The sequence below is a fragment of the Macrobrachium rosenbergii genome, chromosome 56, assembly GCF_040412425.1.
Source record: "Macrobrachium rosenbergii isolate ZJJX-2024 chromosome 56, ASM4041242v1, whole genome shotgun sequence".
NCBI lineage: Eukaryota > Metazoa > Arthropoda > Malacostraca > Decapoda > Palaemonidae > Macrobrachium > Macrobrachium rosenbergii.
In genome coordinates this window covers 27,470,276-27,487,633 of record NC_089796.1, presented here as the reverse complement: position 1 = coordinate 27,487,633, position 17,358 = coordinate 27,470,276, and the positions used below count along the sequence as shown (strand labels likewise).

At 38.6% G+C, this 17,358-nt stretch overlaps 1 protein-coding gene across 2 annotated transcripts in view; it reads right to left on the bottom strand.

Annotated features, from left to right (window-relative positions):
- Nucleotides 1-2,163: 2,163 nt before the first annotated feature.
- Nucleotides 2,164-17,358, bottom strand: part of Acat2 (Acetyl-CoA acetyltransferase 2) — a 124,213-nt gene continuing 109,018 nt past the window's right edge. For both annotated transcript variants that reach the window (XM_067100276.1, XM_067100277.1), the window contains one exon: nt 2,164-6,196. In XM_067100276.1, coding sequence (XP_066956377.1) covers nt 6,078-6,196 — 119 coding nt within the window. In that variant the 3' untranslated portion in view covers nt 2,164-6,077. The remainder of the gene's footprint in view (nt 6,197-17,358) is intronic.

Below are 17,358 nucleotides of genomic sequence, written 5' to 3'. Positions count from 1 at the left end.
GGGGAAAATACAAACACATCCCCATCCCACCTTAGAATGAATGAAAGTATGAAATTTGGGCCATGTGGCCTAGTGCCACCATACTTTGGATGCATTCCTGCACTGCCTGCCTCCTGAAGAAAAGTGCACTGCCTGCCTCCTGAAGAAAGGGATTGCACTACCTGCCTCCTGAAGAAAAGAAGTGCACTGCCTGTCTCCTGAAGAAAAGAAGTGCACTGCCTGCCTCCTGAAGAAAAGGAGTGCACTGCCTGCCACCTGAAGAGTAAACTGCCTGCCTCCTGAAGAATGGACTGTAAGCAGATCCCACCAGCCTCCTAGAAAAAGGACTGCAAGTTACAGATACGATCAAAGTTTGGGCAGGGTAATGACAAAAAGAAAAAGACCTTATCAAGAGAAGCAATGAAAACCAATGAAAATACTATTATGATTACCTGTACGTTTAAAGAGACAACCTTGGCAATGTGGAGTAGCCAAAAGTGAGACCACACAGCAACCAAAGGCTTTTAGAATGCTTCAAAAATTTATCAACTGCTGGTGATTATACCTACACCAAGAATGAAATGTCCAAGGCAACCTCCTGAGGAAATGTGCAAAGAGGAGGTCCTAGTGCAAAAGAATAATTCCCTACTTGCTAATCATTTACAGTTCCAAGAAGAACTATCAACCTTTTGTGAAGTGGAAATACCAAACTGCACAAAAATGAAGCAAATGTAGGATAAACCTTATCAAAGAAGGGATGCTGTTTGCAGAGCAAAGGTATTTAAAAGTATGAAAAAAGCAGGAAAAATGTAAACAGTGCTTCATGATTTCCAGAAGTGTAATTAATCTGTTCAAAAGAACATGGCCATTCCATTAGGACAAGATAGTCAACTTTGAGGTGTAGAATCCTGAGAAAGGAGAGAATGTGGGTTAAGAGAGTCCAAGCTGAGTAAATGAGCTTTCACATGAAGCAAAAAATAAGCCCTATGGTTGTTAGTCATCTTAAGCTGGCTGAGAACCCAAGGTACTGATATTACTATTTTAGGACCTCTGGTGGTACTAGTAAAAAATATTGATTTCCAAAAATAAATATGGGTCAAAATGCTCTTTTCAAAATGACTCAATGAAATCCAAAACAAGGCTTCCAGCATTTGAGGGACACAACCTTACACCTGCTCATCATATTTAGCATAAATACAAACATTGTTAAAAACCCGTACAGTACTAACATTATCTTTGAAATATGTTGTTAACACTGAATGAGAGATTCACACAAAATAATGGGCCCAACATCATGATGTTGCCCTTCACAACCTACTCAGAATAAATTAATAAAAGTAAATATCACACCAACAGATTTTCATTAACAATCAACTAAAAACTCCTCACTGATTTTGATTTTAAAACCAGAATGTTTTAATACATATCTGGTTGAATACACCAAACAAGCAAATGACTCAAAAGAATATTAAGTTGAATATTGAAAGTAAATTTTTTGCCTTTCATACTTTTAAGAAGACTTGTCATACCATTCTCATACATATCAGTTTGTGATTCAACATATATCCTAAATATATGAACATTCAAGATGATGCTAAAGTTAATCTTGAAATCTTGTCATGGTTACAAGTAGTGCATTAGTACCTATGACATTATGGCATTTTTTATTGAAAAACCTAGCACATTACTGCATTTCAGTGTTAACTGTGCATCTACTTTCTGACTGATTTTTTATCTATATTTTGCTATGCACTTTTTATCTTGCACAACAATACAACCTTCAAAACCTAGTTTAAAAACTGTATTTACTACAATCTAATTGCAACACTACAGAATATTTTCAACCTGTTTTATACTGTTCCTGTAATGGCATCTTCATAAGACCTTGTTGTTCCTATTTGAAAGCGACCACTAAACTATACTGAAATGAACAAAATATAATTAATTTTCAGAAATGAAATCCTATTTTTTTATACAGAACACTAGTTGATACAATAAACTCATATACACAGGCTTGTCTTGCACACTTATTAGTTTGAGAACAGAATTTGTACATCTTTGCTTAACTACTTGAAAACAATGCAAAATGTAAGTGAGAAGCACTGAAAGCTAATCTAAAAAAACTTTTAAAATCTGCATATACAGTGTTCACATGAAGGTTAAATTAATTTACAGACAATGCAGTGTTTTGGTTTTTAGGTGTACTATATGCAAGCATAAAAATCTGAATACAGCAACTAAGTTTGGAATGGTACAGGAATGGAATATATCTTGATTGCTTTATGCCCACTGCTGTTGCAACTAATACATATGGTCATCAACATGTAATACATCAAGGTCCAATATCACCAACATGCAACACCAATATCTTTTATTTAATTTTGGCTATTTTGGGTAGTGGTAAAAAGAAATTAAAAATGAAAAAATAAAATGTACAGTATTATGCATAAGGCAGTCCCCCGGGTTACAATGGGTTCAGCTTATGACATTTCGAGCTTATGACACTCTTCAAATATATTCATCAAAAATTATTTCCCGGATTACAATGCATGTTCCGAGGTTACGACGCTGATCCAACAGAAGAAATATGGCTCCAAAATGGTGGAATGTCAAAAAAAATTTTTTTTTTATGAAAAGCTCAACAAAAAGGCAGGTTATGTCATTTTCTAGACACCCACAGGATTAAAAGTGTTTCTTACGATTTTCGGCTTATGATGCGGTGTCAGAACAGAACCCGTTGTAAACCAGACTGCCTACTTGAAATTAAATGAATTTATCAACAACCTTAAAACTGTAGGATATAGGAAAAATTCCTATTTTATGATGATAGAGTGGAGAATTTCAGGAGAAGTTCAATTTTCATATAGTAAACCTTGAGTACGTAGTAAAGTAATGGAGTTAAGCGTGAAAACTAATGTACCATACTGTACACTTTGATCAACAAGTCATGGAAATAGGAAGATTAATTATTTATATCAAAGTTTAAACAAACAAGCTCATATATACTCAATAAATTACCTTATGTGTTAGCCTAACTTTTCCTGCAGCCTTACATTCACTAATTATTAAAACTAATCTAGTACAACATTCTTTTCATCCCAATTTCACACACAGCTGAGAAAAAGGAAGATTTTTAAAATATCTTATATATCATAGCAGTTATGCTATAAAACATGTCCTTATGCTGTCACAGTTACTTATAAGAAAAAAATCTTATCTAAAGTGCCACTTTGAAAGTGTAGTCACAATAAACATCTACAAAAATATATTTAATAAAAATCTAAACTTGTCAACAATTACTATAATTGCAAGTTATATACACCTTTCTGAACTATTCATTATATAAGTAGATATATTCTATGTTTTTAAAAAGGCACCATTCACATTTGAGCATTTCTAAGAATTGTCAAACAATACAGAAGTAACATACCATTTTGTGGCACAGAAGCAGTATTCAAAACACCATAAAGCTATGTCATGAGATACTGATGAGATTGTATGGATGAGACTACAGCACACCAAGCTGCACAAAACTTATACACCATCATAGCAAATTTCAAGCCATGGCATCCTCTGCATCTTTGATAACAGACAGCATACAGCCATACAATAATTAAAAAAAGCATCGTAGATGATTCTAGAATAAGTGTTTCATGTACTTCTATTCTCCAGTCATTCTATTTGTGTAAAAATTTCTCATTTAAAATCAAAAGGAATGCTAAAGCCATGAGCTTAACAAGTTTACACAAAATTTCTATGTACTGTACAAATAATACTGTACATAAGAAATGTCTTTCTTCCTTATAAAATGAAATATAACATTACGCTAGTAACAGGAACCCTTTTAAGCTTAGAGTGATTTCCATAGATCTCCAACCTACAATTTGCATTAAGAACTTTTATCTTTACAAGGGAACTACTGAGATCATTTGCTTTGATCTGTGTATATTTAGATATCATTATCGATAGAAAAATCCTTTTAAATGCATAAAAAGATTACAGTCACTACCCAACTCATGAACAAGTTACAATCCGGACAGCCATTTGTATCTTGAATTGTTTGTAAGTTGGCTTTTAAGATACAGTGCACAATTTTTGTTGTTGTTTACATTCCCAAGTTAACTCAGGAGTCATAGATTATACTATATTCACTGCTTTTTAAATCACGCAGTACTGTAAAGAACTACTTTAAATGTTAAAAAGGTAAAAAGAAAATAAAATTAAGATTCATGCAACATTCAAAATTTAATATTTTTTCCATGCTTTGAAAGTCATGAACTTAAGAGAGAATTTCGCAGGAGCAGCATCTGGCTTTGGAAGTTCACAAAGTAAACAATGCACACTGCCATCTACTGACAAAAATACATACTAAATGTTTCCTAAGGGAGAAAATTTAGAAAATGGGAATTCATCAAAGAACGAGTTAAACTGGTATGACAGAAATAAGTAGGAATATTTTACGAGTATGAATGAACATTCTCATGATTGTAAGAATACATGGTAATTAATCACAAAAATACTCGGGATAATCAGGGAAGGGGTTAAAGGAACAGGTTCTTCTTCCTGGTGTTCTGTTCACTGCAAAAATTCTTGCAAGCACAATAGGTGCCAGAGCAAAATCTGAATTTATGGGTGGCAAAGGGGAGTGCTCCAAACAATTTTAGCTTAAGGTCCCAGTCTATTCGTATCTGAATGTTTGTAACATGAATGTTCTTAAGTAGGGTGGTGACTGTATACAATGTTCTTAAGGAAATGATAGAGCATGAGACAATATCTTATACTTAGGAAACTAAACTTCCTATAATTTAACAAGGTTATGTCATATAATATTGTGTTTTTCACTAAAACCTAGAGAACATGAGACAAAATCAACTACTAAAAAATCACTTTTGACAGAGCTGCATTTTAAAACTTATAAAGACAGCACATAGCATTTTGTGTTCTCAATATAAACTCAAATAGGAAAGGCTATGTATCAGCCGGCAGTATGATAGGAAAGTACTGCAGCTCCCTGCAGGGTTGGGTAAATGATAAATTATTCCTGTACCTAGCCTTTTCAACCTGTATTTGAATACCCACCATATTTTTGGAGTTTACACCATGGTTAGTAATCACTGACTTGAACTGATAGGGAACTTGTTTCCTTTTCACTCCTGCCAAGGTCTAAAATTCTCCCTATTTTCCTACCATTTCCCTTCATCTTCCCTTTTTTAGTAGTCCTTTTGTTTTTTTTTTCCTCCAGGCTTCAGCCAGACAATGGCATCTGGATGTCTATCCTAATGTTCTACTTTAAAAATACTGTATTTAGGTTTTAAGAAATATGTGTACAGAGGACACTTGACACTAGCTACTAGAACTTGGAGATCCAGAAAATTCAGTCTTGTCTAATAACACAATGCCATTGAGTAACAGGTGAAGGCAGGAGGTCCTGTTATAGCACATATCAAAGGTCTTGGAAGACCACAACCTTGGAAATTTCTCTTCTGCTAAGCACAACAGGTTTACTAAGATTATTAAATAGCATCATCACTTCAAAGTACCTTACAAGCAAGTGTTGGTAGCATTTCATGGTTACAAATTAAATATGTGTACAGTAATTGAGATTAAAAGAGCAACATTTGTTTGTTACTCTATCAAACTTAACAAAGCATAAAAAATCCATTACCTAAAATTCAACAATAAAAACAACTGCCAACTACAAGCTGAGAGACCCAAAAAATTTTGTTCAATGAAACAAGACAAAAAATTTGGAGCACCAGAGTAAAAACAAAAATTCTTTTTGGAGCACCAGGGTAAAATAAACATTGAAATAATTTTAAGTATAAGCAAGAAGGGTCAAGGGAGATCAAAATTGTAGGACAAATCATCTGCACTAACCACATTATTACATTATTAATACCATTATATAATAATGGAAAACTATTTTATCACGAAAGCAAGTGTTGGCAGTATATGTCATGGTAACAACCTAAATAAACTATAAGAGTGTGACACATATTTGTTCACCTTAAATAACAATTATAATATAAAAAATCCATCACCTAAAATTTAATAACTGTATAACATATTTCTTTAAAACTAATAAAATAATTAAGATTTTAACTCCTCTCAACACACACTGCAATACCCATACCACCTCCAACACAGAGAGCTGCTACTCCACGTCTCTTGCCGAGTCTAATCATTGCATGTACTAAGGTCACCAAAATTCTTGCACCTGTTGAAGGAGAAAATATGTTAACTCCACTGAATCAGTTTCATCAACTTAATTTTAAGCTCATTTACAAAATAATCTTCTAGAGCAGGCCTGCTACCAGTATTTGGGAATTATAAATTAGTGGTCTGGTTAAATACTTTATAAAAATGATTATACAGATATTCCCAAATCATATTTCTAAACTTTCATAAGCATATTTTTATTCATTCATTAAAAATTAGTTTATTGAGACCGTAAGAGTCAAAGTCTGAGACTCATAGGGCTCCTTCACAGGATCTGCTTTTAAATGAGACCTGAAAATTGGAGCATGGTCAAGTTTATCTACATGGGAAGAGAATAAAGAGAAAGTATGAAAAGTAACTGGCAGAGAGCCAGTACTGTCTGTTGTGCATGCATAAAGTACTACAAGCATTAATCCCTCCCAAGTCTCATTGGACTGTCCCAAAAGGTTCTTAAAAAAAACTGAAACAAGTCAAAGTCAAAGGAGTGGGACACCAGGTACTGTCAACACTGCCGTGTAAATCATAATGTAGGTAGCGTAATACCTAAAGTAGGGACATCATCTTTATGTTAAGATGCATTTGTCCATCCAAACCCATTTGTTATAAATAACTGTTGTCCTGAAAGGCAGTATTTCATTCCCTCATGTATCTTCCCCTTCAGCAAAGTGCTTGCTACTAAGCTCTCCCAGGATTAGCACTATTTTCCTGTTATTATATTGTGCCATTCATCTGACTTCACCCATGCATTTCCTTATCTCTTTTGCTTCAGCCTGATGTATATTGTGTAGTTATGTGAATATAATTTCATTTAGTATTTCTTACTTTCCAGTCATTGGCTTACTCAGAGTCAATTGATTACTGTTGTATTTGCTTGTACAGTATAGTAGTCATTTTTAAAGCTCACTGGTGAACTTTTCAGTAATTTTTAAGAATCACAAGATTTTCTCAGTTCTGTAGTACAGTATTAGGATTCATTTTCTTTATTTCAACACTATTTATTAATCTTGCCATTGCTCATTACAGGAATTACCAGGGTTACCAGTTCTCAGTTTCCTCAGTATTTATTAGCTTTGTGACCTTCACATTTTGATTTACAAGTCCACAGTAACAGTTCCTTTCAGTTCTCAGCTTCTGTCTCAGCCTTTTATTAGTGTATATTACTTTTTTGTTATTAGTAGCCTTAACCCTTAGTGGAAGGATTGAGCCTCAGTGTGAAGTAAAACAGGTTTGGGGAGGTGGACAGATTGAGCTTCAGTGTGAAGCAGAATTATGCACCACTGTTATGGCAATAATGATTCAAAACAAAGGTGCCAATACTTCTAAATTATATGCTATAAATTCACTAATGGCAACTTTTATATAGACGTGAGAGTTAGGACAGTATCAGTAATGCTTGTGACTTTAAGGGGGAAAGTACTGTACTGCATCTCTCTCTCTCACACGAGTCTTTTTGTAAATTTGCTTGTAAATATACGGAGGGGTTGCTGTTGTTTTTTATTTTTGTCTTTTACGATAGTATGTCGGTTAGTAAATGTAATTTTACAAAGAAAATTGCAAAGAAATATTAGAAAAAGCATGTAAAAGTAAAAAAAAAAGTTAATGAATCTTCCTTCTCGTAAATTTACGTAGATATTTTACAACAAATATGCAAAAAATTTGTTACTGCTTTTATTTCTTATCTGTTTTGATATTGTGAGCAGTAATAATAATTTTACAAAATACAATGAATTTATTTATTAGAAAAAATATATATAAGTTGGTAAAATTTACCAATGTCTTGTAAAGGGGTTGTAAATAGTCATTTTCAACTTCTTGTGGAAGGTAGGGAAAATTTTTTAGAATTTTTTTATTTATACAGTGTGAATGTATGTCATTCTCTTTCCATTAATATGATTTTTTTTTTATTTTGCCAACCTCAAAGTTTCCCCAGTCTGGGGTTAAGGTAACATATTTCTGGTACAGTGATTCATACCTTTCTCCTTGTTTTTTTATTTTTCATGGGGAAGCATACTACTAATCATGCCACAATGTACATGTGCAAAGTCACAGGGGAAATATTGTGGCTCCTTTGCGTCATCTGTTGACATGGATTAACATTTGTTGTGCCCTCTTTGTAGGAGGCAACAGTGTTCACTGCAGAAGACATGCACTTATTGTAGCCTAGCCCATAAATCAATGGTTTCTCTTACTCAGAGACAGGTGCATTAGCATCAAGTGTCAGAGACCGTCAGTGATGCTTTGTCAAGCTCTTCCTTATCAAACTGTGCCTCCTACTCTCAAGACTTAAGTCTCAATGTAAGAGGTTTCCATGTGCTTGATGCCACCTCTTCGCATAAACAATATTCAGAGTAATGAACATAGGCTGTCTAAAGCCTCAACTCCTGTCTTTTTCCTTAATGAAGTCTCCTTTCCAAGTGCTCTTCCATTACTCCTGACAGTGATTTTTTTTCTGCCTCTCTATCACCTGCTCCTTCAATCTCAGGATTTGTGCTTCCTACTTATTTCCCACCTTATGTGGTTGCACCCACTCCTCCTCCTCCGTTATACTTTCTACATTCAGCAGATGCCTCTTAGTGGATCGCCTAAAAATAAGAAGTATCCTCTGTGTTTCAGGAGCAGTGCTAGTCTGTTGCTGAATTATCTAGTGACTTGTTACCATAGCTCACTGGCCTTCTGCTTCATCTCTTTCACCTGATGTCTCTTTGCCTGTGCTTGTAACGTCTTCTGCTACCTGTCATCCCCACCCCTATAGTCTTGACTGCTGTGGCCTTGACAATGTCTGTGGCCTCAAATGCTCCTGGTTACTCAACTGCTACTGTAACTGTAGCCTCCTCTAGTCTTAACAGGGTATGATTCAGCTACCTTTGTTTTCTGTTGCTCTCATAGATCTTAAGAGCAATCTAAAGTACTGTTGGGAAGGTCTTCTCCCTATCCAGCAATTAGGGAGACCAGCGCACAACCTTCTCATGATGCTGCCAAGTCTTCCATGGACTTAAAACTACCAGTAGGCTTGTGCATGTAAGTGCTTTTGCTCCCCTAGGCAGAGTCACAACTCATGTTACCATTTTCCAAGTCATCTTAATAAACAGAGCTCTCCAGAAACATCATCTCAACAGCTATCTCACTGCTGCTTTCCTTTCAATCATCGAGAACTCAAATATAACTTACCATCCTTCAGGGTCTTCTTGACCCACTACTAACTCTCCTTGATGCTGTTAAGCTGGGGCTTGACCAATGTCTGACTGTGTCCTCTTCAGCTGCCTTACAGTGATACTTCTTGCTCCTCTCGTTGCTTCTCTTCCCTTCCAGCTTACCCTCTTGTCTCTAACTTGCCTGTCTATGATGCAACTTCACAGCTTCCTCTACCTGGACCTCCTGGATTCAGGAAATGCTCTTGTTCCTCTGGCACTCCTTGGATCTCTAAGAGATCCTAATTTAATTCACAAAAACTCAAACGAGGACAATGTGGAGGATCCGCAAACACTCCACAGCACAACTTCCTTTGCAGAGATATTACACTGAGTATGGGACATCTTTATCAAAGATTGACCCTCCTGGCCTTGGCATGATGATTCAGGTGCCGCTCTGCAGGAAGATGATGAAATGCTGGGAGCAAAGACCCTGGGCTTCCAATGGCAGTCATTATGGTACCAGTAGGGATCATAACAATGTTACATGTGTTCATCACATGCCTCTGCCAGACCAGCACCTTCACTGCTGCACTTCACAGACTATGCTGCTTTCCTTATCTACGAAGCTGACATCTAATAACTCCCCACCTCATTTACACCTTGACTGATCCTTTAGACAGCTGTAGAGATGGACACTTGTGAGAAAATCTGCAAGGAAAATCTGGTACTGTTCAACTGGCTGAAGGGTTTCTTGAGGGCTCTGGCTAACTTTTGGCAGGTGGTTCTCCTTAACAGAAGATACAGACAAAGCATGTCGCTAAGACCTCTCCAGCTTGCAGTCTTCAACTGAATGCCATTCGTTATTTGTGTCCAACCCTATGGCTCTACATCTATTTCCTGAAGGCTCTGTTTGTGAGTTGGAGGAGAGCTTACCTCCACTACTACTAGGGTTGCTAATATTAACCTAGCTGCTTTGCCCTTGTTATCCTCTACAACCACTTTTTGCTCTCTGGCTGAAGACTCCCCATCATCTACAACCTGACTCAAGTCAACATCAAAGATGTTCCACTACTCACTGCCTTCAGTCATAGTACAGGCAGTCCTCGGTTAACAGCGATCCGGTTTTACAGCGCTTGTCTAGCAATGAAAATCGGCAATTTTCGGCGCTGAAAATTGCAGATTTCTGCTTATTGGCGCTGATATTTGGGTACTGGCGCCAATACATAACTAACAGAGGTGTCGATAACCAAAAATTGGTGCTTTTCAGTACCAATAAGCCCTGAAAATCACTGATTTTCAGTTATCATCACACCCTCAGAACGGAACCCCTGCCAAAAACCAGGGACTGCCTGTATGTCAACCTTACTCACCTCACTAGCACTGCAATGTCTCTCAGACAAGCAGCTCCAAGTTACCCTGTTGGTCTTGTGGTGAAGGTCTTTTCCATTACAAGTTGCTATAGAGAAGTGGACAAAGAAGTTAAGTTCTCCTGTCCCCATCAGTCTCCTTGTCTCATGTCAGGGCCATCTTCAGAGGTTTTGGAGGGCTTGGAAGGCTATTGGTTCAGAACCTTGGGTACTAGAAGTTCACCATTACAATGATGTCTTCCATTCTTCAGCAGAGGCCCTCGTTCACTGTCTTGGTTAGCTGACGTGGGATTAGATTGGACTGGAATATAGAATTTAGGCCAAATGCCAAGTGCTGTGACCTATGTGGCCATTCAGCACAGGAAATAATGTTAACACTTTTGTAGCGGCAGGCATCGTTCGACACACAAAAATGGTATAAAGGACTAGTGTTGCGCATCACATGGGAATCCTTATTTTGTGCCATCAGCAAATTTTGCAGGAAAACATTCAGATCACTTGAATAGGCCATACATGACTATATGGCAACACCACACCTCAGCTCAGGATACAAGGGAGAATAATCTGAAAGATTTCGTGAAGGAATATACTACACCTCCCTGTCCCAGTACATCTTGTAAATATTTGCCTATAAATATATTCAAGGATTGCTGTTGGTTTTAGTTCTTATCTTTTACAACAGTATGTCAGGTGCAACTGTAATTTTGCAAAGTAAAGTATAAAAAAATATTAGAGAGAACACATATAACTCACTAAAAAGCACTGCATCTCCCAATCCCAGTACATCTGACAAATATTTGTCCACAAATATATTCAGAGCTTCTAACTGGTTTTAGTTTTTATCTCTTACAATATTATTTAAGCTCTAATTGTAATTTTGCATAATAAAGTTAAAAAAAAAATTTGAAAGAATGTGTGTACTGTTACTCGCTAAAATTAGCGTATTTTTAAGTGTCTTGCAAAAGAGCACAGGGTTGGAAATATTTACTTTACTCTTCCTGCAGAAAGTACAGTTTTTAAATTCCAGTGACGTGTTTTTTTTATTTAATTGGCTGACCTTAAGGTTTGCCTAGTCTCAGGGTATTGTAAATGTATATTTAGCCCAGCCTGCAAGGGTTAAGGCTGAAATTTACAATTAAAATAATTACGTATACAGTAATACATACAGGGGCCTGGTTAAAGGTATTTGAAAGGTCCTGTATTTCTCATCAGGAAATTACAGGTCCTGACTTTTCAACACAAACTCAGGCATGAAAGAGAATGAGAAATTCACAATCCTCTGAGTGATGGATATGAGGGGAAGGCTGTGTAACTTGCCAAACAAACACACAGGCTAAGGATACAGCCTTGAGAGTGAGAACTTTGTCTTAGGCCTTCCCCAAGGGCTTCTAAAGCACCTGAGTTAGGCTGGGGAGGACAAAAGTCACGTCCAACTTCAGAGGCTGAAGCTCCAGAGAGAGCAAAACTACCTGAAGTGCTTCACAAGGCATATAGGCAGCTAAAACAAAAGAGACCTATGCACTTTAGTCTGAAGACTTTCTTAAGTCCTCACCATGAAGCCTCAGCGGAGCCTGTCTCAGCAAAGTTATATAAACTCCATGATCTGTTGAACAGAAGCTTCGAACAGAGAGAGACCCCTTCTACAACACCAATCACAGATGATGCTCCACTTCCCCTAATACACGTCTGACAACAATTTTTGGAGTTAACCTGGCTATCTCCTGGCAGGCCTGCAAGAAAAATTTTCTCTTGTAGGAGTTGCTGAATAATCTCCAAGTGCATACCTGGAGAGACTGAATCACCAAGCAAACCTCTGAACTTCTGGGAGAATAGGCCAAAGAGAATTTCTTTGGAAGCCTGCCAAGTGAACCAGCAGATCAAGAAACCAATCAGCAAGGAGCCAACAAGGAGTTATCAGAGTCATTTTGAGTCACAAGGCAGTCAACACACAACTGACAACTTGGCTGATAAGACTGAATGTGAGAAAAGGTGTAAATATCCAGATTATCCAAGGGGTGCTGGAAGGCATCCTCCAAGGCTGTCCAGGGATCTGGCCCTGAGAGCAAAACACTTGGAGAGCCTGTTCAGCTGCTTGGCAAACAGGTTGATAACTGGTATTCCTAGAACTTGAAAAACCTTCTCCACATGAAGGTGTAAGGGCCACTTTGTCCATATCACCTGCCCTTGGTAGCTGAGCTGGTCTGCTAAAATATTCCTCCTACCCAAAATGCACCTGGCTGACAACTCAACAGTGTGGTGAACCACCCACTCCTGCATCTGCTTTATCAAATTTTTTATTATTATTATTATTATTATTGTTGTTGTTGTTGTTGTTGTTGTTGTTGTTGTTGTTGTTGTTGTTGTTCAGAAGATGACCCCTGTTCGTATGGAAAGAGCCCACAGGGGCCACTGATTGCCATTCATGCATCCATAGAATATGGTGCTCATTAAAAAGTAGTAATGTACAAAAAGAAGAGATCACTTATTAAAAAAAGAAAATAATTTAAAAAATTAATAAATAAACAAGATGGGTAGTAATGCATTGCATCTTCACTTGAACTTTTCAAGTTCCAATTGCACGACATTCTCAGGGATACTGTTCCAGAGTCTAACGTGTGAGAAATAAAGGACCTCTGGAACTGAGAAGTTTGACAGCAAGGCATATTTACTGTATACTGGTGCTGATTTTCAGCAAGTCTGTTGCTCTCAGCAGGAAACAGGGATCAGGAATCAATTGTGAATGTGAAAGATCTCTATTAAAATACAACTTATGAAAAACAGACAAGCATCTGTCAATGGTCCAAGCCGTAACTGCTAATATTAGGAAACAAACCTACCAACACAAACCTCTCTATCCAAAAGAGATAAATCTCTGACAGAAGCAGGCATCCACACCAGAGAACAGTATTCCACTAAAGGAATGACAAATTACTTAAAACAGGTTCCACTGATTTTATCACTTATACAGGCAGTCCCCGCTTACCAGCGGCATCAGTTAATGGAGTTTCGGTGTTAGAGCACTTGGCCAGCAACGTTGTTAACCGGATTTTTGGCACTGGTATGCGGTTTATCGGCATCAGTAAGCAGTTTATCAGCACCAGTAAGCAGTTTATCAGTGCCGATATCCAGCTAACAGCGCCGTTAAGTGGGGTTTTCAGAGCTATTATCACCAACTTCCAGTTAGCAGCACTTAGCCGGGGATGGAACCCCTGCCGTTAACCATGGATTGCCTAAATATATGAGACCTTACATACAATGCAGTACCTAACTTCCAGGCAGCATTTGCTGAAACTTTCATTAAGTGTTTCGCAAAAATGAGACATGACTCAAAAGTTACACCTAGAATAGTTAAAGCTTCAGACTCATTCAGCAGAGTCCCATTCACCTGAAAGAGAGGATGAGGTGGGAACTCTGTAAGAGATCTGAAAACTAATAGTGTTTTAGTTTTACTGGAGTTCAGCCTCATATCACACAAACTGCACCATTCACTAGTCTGGCCCAAGTCATGACAGACTTAAGGGCAGCTTCATTTCTCATACATGGAGATTAATTCAACCTCAGCATACTGAACAATCTTGTTTTCTAAGCCAACCACCATATCACTTGTATACACTAAAAATAACAGTGGACCACGAACACTACAACAGGCCTTGGTTCACTAAAGATCCCATCAACAGCAACTTGCTGCTGCCTACCTGTAAGGAGACCTTGAAGTAAACCTAATACTCATCCACCCACTCCAAGATTCATAAGATTATATACAGATTTTCTTGCCAATGGCATGTCAGAAAGTCAAATCTAAGAGAGCTTTGCAGGTACCTAACTGCTTCCTATATGCATAATGACTATCAGCTAACAATCCCCCAGATTCCACATATCATGTATAGGCTACTTGTGTAATGTTCAAGTTTCAGAGACCTATATTTAAGCCTAAAAATCTGGGGTAAGAATATGACACATGGTATACATTTGAAACCATAAAATTTTAAGACTAGCCTAGGCCCTAGGCCTAGATTTGGTAGCATATGATTGCCTCCTAGCAGAAATCAACCAAAGGCCAGTTTCATCCTTGTAAAATTAAGAAAATCTTATTACAGTCATCGTTTTGCAAAATCACAATTTTCAAAAGTAAATAGTATTTTTCCTAACAATACAAACCTGAGGTCATTTACATTTGGAATTACTTACGGCGAAGCTGGACACGGCCGTTAAACTCTTCAACAAGGTGGTTAGGCAGTAACTACCGTCAGGTAGGAGGGAATACCCACCTGCCCGGATGTATACATTCCAGTTTGCCTTTCGGACCTCAGGTTTGTATAGTTAGGAAAAATACAATTTACTTTTAAAAATTGTGATTTGTTCCGACACGATATACAAACCACTGGTCCTTTACATTAGGAAGACTCACTGGTTAGAGGGAGGAATTTGAGCGAGTCTCTTGAACTGACTGGAGTTCTGCACTCCTGGGCTACTCCTGGTCGAAAGAGTGAGGAGGAGTATCGTGCCTCTGACATACTGATCGGAGTGTAGGAACTGCAAGATCAAATGTCAGATACTGGACCTTTTTGCAGGTGAGGAAACATAACTTATAAGAAATAGGCTGGGAAGAACCTAAGAGTCGGAGGCAGTAAGGAAAACCTGAGATAGAGTTTCCTTACCGTCAGTCTCTCCTTCCTCCCCTTGCTAGAGGAAGGAGCAGAATTGCTTCTATGATTCTAGAAGAAAACTAGAACAGGTGCTTGATGTGTAGTCTTACAACATCAGACGCCAGATCCAGCAAGTGTCAGTTCAAGTCCTATTCTCATCCCGAAGGAAGAGAAGTAGGAAGACGAGGAAGGAGTTGGAGGAGAGGCCAGTCACTCTCAGTACCCTTCTCACTTCCAGAACCAACACCTTAGGCGAGATGCTATTTGTCCTCTTGAAGGAGCTGGGTAAGAGAAAACTTGTTGAGCAGCCAACACAGGACCAAGGAAAAAAGGTTCCATGGCCCTGTGGGCAAGACTGAAGGAAGAAGACAAGAGTGCAGTCTATGAGACCACATCTTGCTTCCAGACAGACAGAAACTTCCGGAATGGGAGGGATGGACCAAGCCGTTGACTTCGTGAGCTCTCGGGTGGAAAGCAACAGTATCGTTGTCGCCAGGTTAGGAATGTTGAGCCTTTTCAGAAAGTACTGCAGCCCCCTAATAGAACAAGGTAATGATTGATCTGGATCATCGACACAAAGCCCAGGGAGGAGGGGAGCAAGAAAGACTCGAACCCGACAATAGATGCAAATGGATTCGGAGTCCACTTACGAGATCCGAGGAGGAGTCGAGGTATTGATCCCCTTTGCATGTTCCTCCACCTTCTATGCCAAGACTGGAGCAAGATGAGATATGGTCCTAAGAGGGCACATCTCTGTCCGACAATTCTCATAAAGGCGCATGCAGAGCATGGGACAGAAACCCTAACGAGAGTTATATGCCACCCAGGGAACAGTTCCCTGGGACCACAAGATCGAAGAAGCTTCTCATCAGTAGCTAAATTTCGACTGAGGAAAAAAAGGCTACTTCACATACAAGACTAGGTTGCAAGGGCCTATGTTCTTCACAACTAAAATGGAGAGAAGAAACCCTCAGCGGAGAAGACGAAGAACTCCAGACTTAAGAGTGACTCTGACCTGAGAAGTTCCATCAATGACACCAACCAGCGAAGACGGATCCAGTCCCTGGAACAGTGTTGCAGAGGACTTCAAGAGATATTCAGCTATATCTGTTGCCGCTCGGCGAGACAGCCTATGTTTGCAAGGAATGCTGGAAAGTCTCCCAGTCCTGAACACACAAGGATGTACTGCCTGAAGAGCTGCTTCTTGTGTAGCTGCTACCGGGGGTTGGGTCAAGGAGAACTCTTCTCGATGCCTCAAAAGCAGAGCTATCAGGTTGGGCAAAAGGCGAAGTCTTCCAGCATTTGTCTGTAACTTGGGGTGAGCAATGCTTGTGAACCCCTAGCGAAACTGACATATACAGAGGGAAAAATGTAGATATCGATGTCTCCCAAAAAAACAGCATGGGTCTGGTACGAAGGAGCAAGAAAACTACAAACTTTGTTGTACTGGGAGGCAAACAGAAAGATGGTTGGGATCTCTCAGTCAAGCAGTCTCTTTGTGAATCTTCATGAAGAAAAGAGTGAAGAGCACGCTCCGTCCCGATCACTCAAACCCACGGCCGAGCTCACCTACCAATACATTCCCACCCGAAATGTGTCTGGCTAATTGAGCTATCGAGTGTGCTATAGATCACTCAAGTACCTGCAAATATTGACAGATGAAACAGGAGGAAAAAACGATTCCCTCTTTTTTGTCGACATATGCTACTACTGTGGTTCTGTTGTTCAACGAAACCACTGAGTGTCACAAAACTCATCCTGACTTCTCGGAAGGCCAAAAGGCTGCCTTGAGTTCAGGATGTTGATAAGAAGGTACTAATCGTCTCAGCACACACCTTCAAGACAAAGTCTTACAGGTGTGCATCTATTCCTCAATCAGTGAATCCGGAAGTAGACACTCAACATGAGGAGAATATCCAAGCATATTTGAAGTTCCTTCCATAAAACATATCTTCATTCTCCACTATGGGGAAGCTTCTGCAAGATGACTGGATACCAAGACGATTAGCTCTAGCC